Source organism: Eschscholzia californica, unplaced genomic scaffold (genome assembly GCF_041429995.1).
Source record: "Eschscholzia californica isolate CP2 unplaced genomic scaffold, dmEscCali1.0.p SCAF_4, whole genome shotgun sequence".
In the NCBI taxonomy this organism is placed as follows: domain Eukaryota; kingdom Viridiplantae; phylum Streptophyta; class Magnoliopsida; order Ranunculales; family Papaveraceae; genus Eschscholzia; species Eschscholzia californica.
Window position 1 is genome coordinate 16,910,924 of NW_028238461.1, and position 10,770 is coordinate 16,921,693.

The window sequence follows — 10,770 nt, forward strand, 5'->3', positions numbered from 1 at the left end:
CACCACCACCATTGAATCACAGATCCACGACCATCACCATTAAATACATCCATCTTCTTCATTACTCCATACCACCGCCACCACACCACCACTTAAACACAGAACCCGCCACCACCACTTAACACACCACCAGATCCTATCACCAACACCGCCCCTAATCACACCACCACTAACCGCACCATCACAACCAGATTTAACCATTAAAATCAAATCAATCCACCACTAAATCAAAACCCACCACCACTATCACTAAACACTCCTGGAACACCACCAGATCCTATCACCGACACCACCCCTTATCACACCACCAAATCGAACATCAACACCACCACTAACCGCACCATCACAACCAGATTTAACCATTAAAATCAAATCTATCCACCACCAAATCAAACCTCGCCACCACTATCACTAACAACTCTTGTAACTCCACCAGATCCGTACACTAACACCATTACAAAACCTACCACAACAACCAGATCGTGCTCCACCAACTTCAAAACACACCACCACATACTAATCCCCTGTTAAAGAGAGAAAATGATAGAAGGAGAGATTAAAACATAGAAAGATGGAGAGAAGAACCCTCGCCAGAACCGACGAGGGTTCAAACCTAACATTGAACGGTTTGAGCGTAGGAAAGAGGAAGGAGATGGATTGTTTTTGTGTGGTGTTCTCTTATTTATTTATTTATTTATTTCTGCCCTTGAGAGTGAGATCTTCTTTAAAGAATCTATGAAGATACAAACCCAAGTTTCGTCTACAACTCCGTGGTGTAGTGGTTCAACATTTGTTTCGCATTTCGAAAGATCCAGATTCGATTCTTATGGAAGTTGAAATCTATGATTTATCAAGCAAAGATAAAAATAAGATTCATGTAGAAATAAATGAATTTCGGAACCACAAAAGATGAAGGTTCTTTATATAGGTTTAGGATCCATAATATTTTTATGATAGCAGCTATAAAAAAAATTTCACTTCAGATTAACATATGCCATAATGCATTAGTTTAACAAAAAAAAATATGCCATAATGCATTGATGTCAATTGTCATGTAATGACTTTTGGGTCTATGTAAAAAATAAAATAGCATGACTTATAAAGAGTTAAATTGTAACAAGAATCATTTAATAACTAATTGGGTATTTTCTTCGACAAAAAGAAAAATAAGTCCACTATTAACACAAAATAGGCCAAAGTCCACTATTAACTATCAACACACACTGCCAATAACTGGTAGTCTAGTTGGTCAGTGCATCTACTTCGCAATGCGGAGGTCTCAGCTTCGATCATATGGACGTGTAAATCCAAGAATATTGAACTTGGGTATAAATAAAGTAGTTTATGTAGGCTTTAGGTCATTTCATTTCGTCGGCTTTAAACCATTTAATTTCGTCGGACTCTAGGCCAGAAGTAATTCGATAGTTATCGTGCTTATCACATCTTATCAATGTATCAATGCCCTTGTAATGACCATGTGGTCAATCTTCAAAAAAAAAAAAACTATTAACACAAAATAGGTTAAAAGTCTAAAAGAATACAAATTTTAAAATGTACCAAACAAATCATTTATATATATATACCATTTTTTTGGAGATTCACTAAAAAAAATTATTTTTTTATAACATTATTGTATTAAACAAAACGTAAATAACCCTATACATTTTACTGTTGAAGTTCACGCAATTCGGTTTGTATTGCGTATAAAACAAAGTTGTTCTTACGCATATCCATCCATTCACAAAACAATCAACATATTAGTGATACATTTTTCAATTTGTACGAGACAAAAGAAGATTCCTAAAAAATTGAAAATTTTACTTATTTTATATTGGGTTATTTCTCTTCCATCTTATCACCTCATCCTCTCGCCACCTCAGTGTCTTCACCGACGAAGGTCGCCGACCGACCAATTTTCCGGTCGGGCGACCTTCAAACATAAAAGAAAAAATTATTTTCTCTCTCTTCTCACTCCTGTTCTATCTCTTCCTCTCAAAAGTCTGGTTCAACAGACCTCGGGCGAAGGATTTCTCTTCGTCGGAGTGTTGAGAGAGAGAGGAGAGGAATCTTTTCTTTGAAGGTCGCCGGTCGAAAAAAATTTCGGCGGACAACCTTTGCCGGAGAAGAGAGAGATGAGGTGGAGAGAGAGAGTGAGAAGAGAGAGGAAGAAGAAGAGAGAAAAAATTTCATGTTTGAAGGTCGCCGATCGAAAAATTGGTCGGTCGGTGACCTTCGCCGATGATGACGATGAGGTGGCAGAGAGAGGTGATGAGATGGAGGAGAGAGATGTGATGACTAGTTAACAGACATTTAACGGTAACTGAAAAAGAAGACCTTCTGGATATATTCGATAAAACAAAGGACTACGTAGGAAGCTAGTCATAAAGTAGGTCGCCTTTCGAGAAATAACCCATTTATGTTAATTTTGGACCTTACATCCAGTTTATTTTTAACTTTATTTCTAATATTATAGAACCACTTCCAAATATTTTATTTTGAGAAACACTTCCAAATATTGATTATATGACACCTCGCCCATAATCTGACCCGTTTCACGACAACTATTATTACATGGTTAACCAAGAGTAGACCGACAGATGGGTGGCATTTCATGGAGTTTTTAAATCCACATATTGTAGCGGGTTGCATCTTTAAAGTTGGTTTAGCAAATAATTCTCATTTGACCTCAATTTGTTATCAACACTTTGATTTGGATTCAACAAAGAAAAATATTTAATTTGATCTCCAATAGTGTCAAAAAGTTTGATTTAGCTTCTAATAATGTCTAAAATTTGTTTTGATTACTCAATTTTGTCAAATTTTCGGATTCTTTTCTTATATGATTTTTATAATTATACTTTTTTTTTCTAACTCATCACTTCCACTTCATCTTTCTCTTTTCTCCACTTCACTTTCTTCAACATACGAAGGTTTATTTTTTTAACTCATTCCACCACGTCTACCTCCTTTCTTTCTCTGTCTTCTCTTTCTGACTTTTGTATCTCTACCTCCCTGCCTCTTTCTATCTCCATCCAACTGTTTCTCCCTGTTCCGACAAAAGGGAGAACCTTCAGTCACAGTTTCGTCAAGATCTGCATTTTGTGTAATAAATACGTATTATATTTGGACATTTATCTTAGTCTTTATCATAACTTTCTAATTAAACAACATAACTAGACGTCTTGGGTCAATAAAGAGCTCCACCATCAGACTTCTGGTCAATTTATATATGTCATAGTTAAATACAATGTTTGTTGCTATTTATTGAGATATAAATATTATAGTGTCGTAATCTAACATGTCGCAGTTAAATAATTTATTCTTACGTCTAGTTGAATTATACAAAGATTTACCGCTATTAACCAAACTCATTGAATCATTCTTTTATAGAAAAAAATCTACCTAATATTATTAAATGGGCTTAAAATAGAATCATATTATTATTCGGTAAAGAATTTAAAATATGATCCTGTAAAGATTTTTCAAATAGAAGAAAAGACCGTTCATTTAAGATTTATTAACGAGACTAAATACAAATAAATCATCTTGAATTTGCCCAATTACATGACAGCGAAAATCTTATCTTTTTTCTTTGTTGAACAATAGTACAAAATTGCATTAAACTAAGGTTCCCAAAAAAGTAGATCACAGATTCACTTTTATAGAATTAGTTGTATATTCCGAATTTTCAAAGTTTGAAAACAAAAAAAACATTATAAAATTCTAACTTCCCATATTTTAACACTTATTTACACTTGTATTTTCATGATGAGTTTTACTCTTACATTTGTATTACCTTATATATAATAAAGTCCTTCTTTTTCTTGATTCTATTACCCATTGAGTGAGTCAGTGTAATGAGTCCTTCTTTTTCTCCTCTACTAGTCTATCTTCTTTCTTCAATCTCTGCCCTAAAATCAACATGAAACTCAACTCTCTTGATCTTCCTCCTAAGAGGAATCAAACCCATTCTAATACACCTAAAATTATTGCCCTAGTTGGTTTTTCCCTAATTTTACTCACTATCTTCCCTCTCTATTACCCTTTATTAGAGTATTCTTCTTCTTTACTTGGTACAACTAGAACTACTACTACTACTAGTCCTCTTCCTACCCAGTCTTCTTCTTCTTCTCAGGCTGGTTCTGGTGGTGTTTTGGGTGGTGAAAATGGTGGATTTGCGGTGGTTGAGAGTTCATCATCTGTGAAATCAAGTAAAAAATGTGATATTTTTACAGGGGAATGGATACCAAATCCAGATGCACCATATTATACAAACAATACTTGTAATCATATTCATAATCATCAAAACTGTATGAGATATGGTAGACCTGATACTGATTTCATGAAATGGAGATGGAAACCAGATGGTTGTGATTTACCTATTTTCAATCCTTATCAATTCTTAGATATTCTAAGAGGGAAATCATTGGCTTTTGTTGGTGATTCTGTTGCTAGAAATCAAATGCAATCCTTGTTATGTCTTCTATCTAGGGTAAGTAATAAGAATTTCAAATCTACCCAATTATCTTCATTTTTGTTCTGTTTATTGTTTAATTTCGATGTTTTGATTCGATATTTTCGTCGATATGTTCATATACATTGATCTAATTCAACTGTTTTTAGAAGATAAAAAGTTAGAAACTATAGATTGTTATTGGGTTTGTGTGAAATTAGCACTTGAGAATTTCTTAGATTTGAACCCACAACTTCATAGTTTAAAATGCATTAAACAATCTTACAAATCTCTAAGAAGTCGTTTTCGATGTTTATTGATGGATTATTAGATCTAATGTACAGTATTTAATTCACATGGTAGATTTTGAAATCACTTTTAGGTTTTTAGAATTCAATGGGTATGAGAAAGTTTGAAGTTTATTGTTGCTTTAGGTAACAAGTTTGCTTTACCTAAGATTCTAAGTCAATCAAGTTAGGTGAGATAGGTGGAAATGGAATTAGTAAAAGTAATCAAAGTTAGTAATTAACATTTGATTTTTCGGACTCGGTTGTGATGATACATTTAGTCTCCGAGCGGACTAAAATCTAAAGATCTTGGAGCCACTAGATTTGATATCATATAGTATACTAAAAATGGGCCTCTAGTTGAGATATGTAATCCTCAATAATGGCCACTTCTTTATGTGTACGAAAACAAAACAAACTTTATCCGACTTTTATAATAATGGACACTTAACATTGACAAGAAACATTTTGTTGGTCCAACGAATGAAAGGCCGGCCGCCAGTAAAATGGGCCCAACCACTATTATCGATCTTCTTGTTGTTGTTTAGTAACAAGCTCTGATTCGTGATACTTGCACGCCTTTTTTCTACAATAATTCACTAAAGAAAATATCTTTACTTTATGCACATTTCTATAGCTCATGGTTACTTGTTTCAGTAGTTACGAGTTTATGCTCTAGATCCTAATTTTTGCAGTTTTAGGCAGTGCATATGGTTTCTTGAACTTCACACTAGATAAAGGAAGATATTGGTTAGATCAAAGGCCAAATTGAAGAATACTTTAATGACTTTCATTGGTTTTAGAATAGAATTACTTCACTTATCCCTTAAGTTATCTTAAAAGTAGGAAAGATATTAAGAGTTTGATTAGTTGGTCAATCTCTTTCTTCTTATATTTTTTTCAAATAGAATGGTTGTTGGATTCTGCTGCTTTACTTCATTGAATCTTCCCATTAACATATACTTCTGATTATTTACCAAATTTAGTGGGTCGGGACCGTCCACGGAACTGGATAAATTTCCTAATGGATTCTGCGGTAAGCGCAGATTGATTGTTCACAAATTAGTTTGTTGATGTGGTTTTTAATTTTTTTTTTCAGGCGGAGAATCCTAATCAGGTTGTCGATGAAGAAGTTAGTAAGAATTACGAAAAATTCAACTACCCAAGTTATAACTTCACTATAGGAACTTTTTGGACACCACATTTAGTAAAAGCTAAACAAACCGATGAACCGGGCCCAACGAATACGGGTCTCTTCAATCTTTACCTCGATGAAGTAGACGACGTTTGGACACCTTACGTGGATAAATACGACTACATCATCATTTCAGCCGGTCACTGGTTCTACCGCCCTATGGTCTTCTACGAGAAAGGTAAAATTATCGGATGCCATTATTGTTTAAAAGAAAACGTAGTTGATCTCACAATGTACTATGGTTATAGAATGGCATTTCGAGCTGCTTTTCAAGCTATAAACAAGTTAGAAAAGTTCAAAGGAACGGTTTTTCTAAGGACATTCGCTCCTTCACATTTTGAAGAAGGAATATGGAACCAAGGAGGTAATTGTGTTAGAACGAAACCGTTTAAGAGTAACGAAAGTCGATTAGACGGACAACCATTAGACTTATACATGGCTCAGGTTGAAGAATTTAGGGTTGCAGAGAGAGAAGGAATGAAGAAAGGATTGAATTATAGGTTGCTTGATACAACACAAGCAATGGTTTTAAGACCAGATGGGCATCCAAGTAGGTATGGGCATTTGAAAGAAGAGAATGTGACATTATATAATGACTGTGTTCATTGGTGTTTGCCTGGACCAATTGATGCTTGGAATGATATGTTGCTTCATATGTTCAAGATGGAGAGATCTTCTAATCTTGATGATATCAGTTTCTAATGGTGATGAAATTTCTTATTTATTTTTGCTATTTCTTGTTTCTTGTTCACATTTTTTATGAACTTTTTTCTTATAATCTCATAAAGGTTGGTGGGTCTTTTTAGTAATTTAGCATGTTGCAAGTATTTTTAATTTTATATATTTTGTGATAATGCTTAATGTAAAATTAGTTCTGTAATATGCAAATTATATTACCTTTTTATAAAATTTAGAAACCAAAGAAGAAAAGATCAAGATATTGTGTTGACCATATTATAACATTCCGTTAAGGAGTTCAACAAAAAAAAAACATTCCATTAAGGTGAGGATGAAGATGAAAAAAAAAAACATTCCATTAAGGTGAGGATGAAGATGAAGATTAGGGGACAAATAACAAGCAAAATGAATTTTGGACTTGAATTAAAGCTGCTTCCTCAGTCAATTTTGATTGACCAAGTCTTTATGTCCCAGAAAATATTTTAGATGGCCCAAAATTGTGGTCATAAATCATGTTTTCCGTTGTATGAATCTTTTTTATGTTACAAGGCATTGTATGAATATTATTCGACGGAGACTCTATCTTGTTGAATATAAGTAGTTCGAGTTTGATTTGTTCTGGCCAATGACACATTTATAATATATAGTTTTAGGATACATCTATAATGAGCTTCATTTAGACTTATTTTATGACTAACCTAAACAAATCTACAATAAACTGAAGTCCCTCATTCAGACAAGCTAACATCACGAGAGAAAACTAACATTCTGAAATCTAGCTTGAGTCCATTCCGGTCTTAAGTCAAGATTTCATATCTGAAATAAAACAAAAAAAATCGAACACAACTTGAATTATTTGTCGCGGTACTCTTGGAACCTAGATGACTTTTATTCCTTTATATACTGTTGAAACTCAACTTGTTACTTGTTTTGTGTGTCCAAGTGAAGAAAGCCAAAAATCATTTGGTATTTTTAAGTAAAAAAATGTACCATCCTACAAAAAAGGTGGAACCCTACCATTTGGAGCTAGGACCAAGAATCTCATCGATTTAGCTGTCAATAGAATTTGTTTAAATATGAACCATGAGTTCCAAAGGATATATCATATGTTTGTAGTAAAAAAGACATGTTTGTTAACCTTTAGTTATGTTTTCTTTTTGGGGGAAGATAGGTCAAAATACAGATGGGTATCCTCAAGTCTACAGCCTGGTCAGATTGTTATAGTTTTGTTGGGTTCAATTATATATTCACAAAGCTGAATCTGAATTATTACAATTCAAGAAGATACTTTAGTTGTGTGGGTACTGGGTAAGATATCACTTTCAGAGTTCCATTATACAAACTTTCATGAAGAACTTTTAAAGGGAAAAACAAACCTCCCTTTCTTTACCAAGTGTGCTAAAAGCACCTGCCAAAACAACTAATAAGCAGGCAGGGCTATTAGCAGGCGGCCCAAGCATCCTTCCCCGTAGAGCATCTCCAATGGGACTCTCGAACTCTATCACTTAGCGTGCCACTTGAGGTTTTTAGAGGTTTTGTTAAAAAACTTCTCTAATGAGACATTTTACTAGGCACTCTATGATGATGTAGAACATTTATTAATAGAGGTCAACAGTTGGTAGCCCAAGTGGTTCCAAGGTGTTGACATAAACTCCAGAAATCCCTGGAGATCCCAGGTTCGAATCCCAGAGAAGGTGGAATCTTTAGTTATTTGAATTTGGGTTATTAGGGTGTAAATAATGTTGTTGGGCTTTAGACCATGTCTTGTTGGGCTATAGACCCGGTTCTGTTAGTGTTTGAGTGGGCGGTTATCGAGCTTATCACATCTATGATGTATCAAGTGCCAAATGTAACGACATACGTAGATCGTAGTCGACTTCCAAAAAAAAAAAAAAAAAATTAATAGAGACTCTAAAGAGAGACAATTTAGTGTGTCTACTTGAACTTGAGACTCTCTAAGTGCCATTTTAAAATTCTAACCGATAAAAACCCTTGCTTTTTAACTACTTTTATTTATTGAATTGAAGAGTGATATGTGCATTAAGTAGATGTATTTTAGAGATCTCTATTGGAGACAAACAAAAATTAGAGTGTCTCTATATTGACACTTAAGAAAGAGCTTCATTGACACTTGACAACTAAGACTTTTAGAGTGTTTATTAGAGTTTCCAATTGGAGATGCTCACAGTTGTTCTTCTTTAATGTTGTTACTCAAGCTGAAGGTTCTTACTCGAACTTCTCTATCAAACCGAGCACTTCCTCCTTCTCAACTTCTTTGACTCATCTTCTTTCTCAACTCTTACATAAATTCTACGTCTCTTGCTTTCATTGTTTCTGATCCCAACACTCTAAACTTATTTACTTGAAGAAATTGGCCAAGAAAGAGTGGAAGCAACCTACATTTGCTTGTGTGAAGGTTGGTTTAAAAAGACCCAACTTATATGAAATTTCCCTTAATTTATTGGTTGTATGATTTAGGAAATGAATAACACATTATAACATGCTGAGCATGCTTTTTTATATGATTTCGAGTAAGTTTGGAGTATTTATAGTGATGAAGATGAAAGAAAAAAGTAAATTTTGAGTATTTTTTTCCTCGCAAATAGACTGACTAGTAGTTTTTTTTGTTATGCAACTATTGTTTTCTTCTATGAAACATGTATTATGACATCATGTATGTCTCCTACCACAAGTGCAAGGGATCGTGAGCAACAACGGAGAACTAATGACAATAAGCCAAATTCAAACAAAGAGTCTCCTATTTTGCCATCGTCTATGTACCTTCCTTCCATAATATAAGGGAATTGCCGTGGTGAGGTTATGAAGAAATTTTTACACGATCCGTTGACTGGTATAAACACACGGGTAACACAAACAAAAGAACTGGAAACGTCTTCTCACGCAAATGGGTCTGACCCTTATTTCGGAGGCCCAACATGTTGTTCTTTGTTGACATGTATCAAGAAACATGTTGCTTTTCAGATTTGGAATAAAACGGTAAGCATATTTGTTAACGAATTTTTGTACATATAAGAGAGATTTAGTTAATCAATTGTCTAATTTTTTTTTTTTTATTGTTTTCAGGAGAGTTAGGTGATGAAGTTACACAACCATACTTCTGTCGTACTTAGGGGTAGGATTCGGGCGGGTGGTCTGTGGGCAACAATGAGTCTGGCTCAGGCAGACTCGGGTATATTTCGTCTTTGATTATTAGAGTAGTCGGGCGGGTATCTGACGAAGATTTGTTGACCAAAGCCCGCCCAAGTAGAAGGACGTGTCAGGCTTTCGCATTTCTACTTCGGAAAATGAAACTAAATATTAAAAAAAATGTTATTCAGTTTCAGTATTATTTTTCTAGATCTAGTTCTCTAAAGATCAAAAGTAATTATCATTTTGTCACAAAAAGATCAAAACTAATTATCATTTTGCAAAAGTATTTATAGAATAGATCTTAGTATCAAAGATAACTGGCATCGTGACGAAGTACAAGAGAAAATAGAAAATAAAAAGAGCTGAAACTACAAGAACGCGAGAAGGCAAAAGCCAAAGAGAATTTTTTTTTGTTTTCATCCCTATACACCCCTCGTAGATTAGCACACTGCACATCTTCATTTTATCAATAGGCTTCTGAGTCCCAACCCTACATCTGGCGGATGAGGGGCACTCTGAAAAATTGGATGGGTATGAAGATATCGGGCGGACTCTCAGGTTATGGTTGCGGACTTTTGTTGTCTGGATTTTTCGGGTCGGGACTCGGGCAGAGGGACCTACCCGTGTCCCAACCATTAAAACTCGAGTTTATGGATCAGGTAAGCTCGACTCGGGCTCAATGTGACACAAACATTTCCTGGTTTAGGCGGTATCGTTCGGGTGACGGACTCGCAGACTGTTTTCTCGATCCTACCGTAATTGTGGGTTTTCTTGTGAAAGTTGTTTTTTTCATAAGCTGATGTGATATTTTTTGGGTTTATTGAGTTTACCCCCTCAATACTAATTGGTAATTGAGTTTACCCCCCTCAATAATTGATAATAGAGTTTACCCCCTTAGATTTACTATCTTTTGCAAAATACTAAGGTCATGTTTGGCGTAAAGGAATTGAATCACAAATTAAATAGTGTACGGACAAAATAATGTTTTACGAATTACATTCTTGACT

At 34.6% G+C, this 10,770-nt stretch overlaps 1 protein-coding gene across 1 annotated transcript; it reads left to right on the forward strand.

Moving 5' to 3' along the window:
* Nucleotides 1–1,840: 1,840 nt before the first annotated feature.
* LOC147543269 (protein trichome birefringence-like 19) lies at nucleotides 1,841–6,844 on the forward strand. Its single transcript, XM_086634374.1, has 2 exons — nucleotides 1,841–4,492; nucleotides 5,840–6,844. Exons 1-2 carry the CDS (start codon nucleotides 3,923–3,925, stop codon nucleotides 6,635–6,637), a joined length of 1,368 nt encoding a protein of 455 aa, XP_086490500.1. The 5' UTR covers nucleotides 1,841–3,922; the 3' UTR covers nucleotides 6,638–6,844.
* Nucleotides 6,845–10,770: the final 3,926 nt, after the last annotated feature.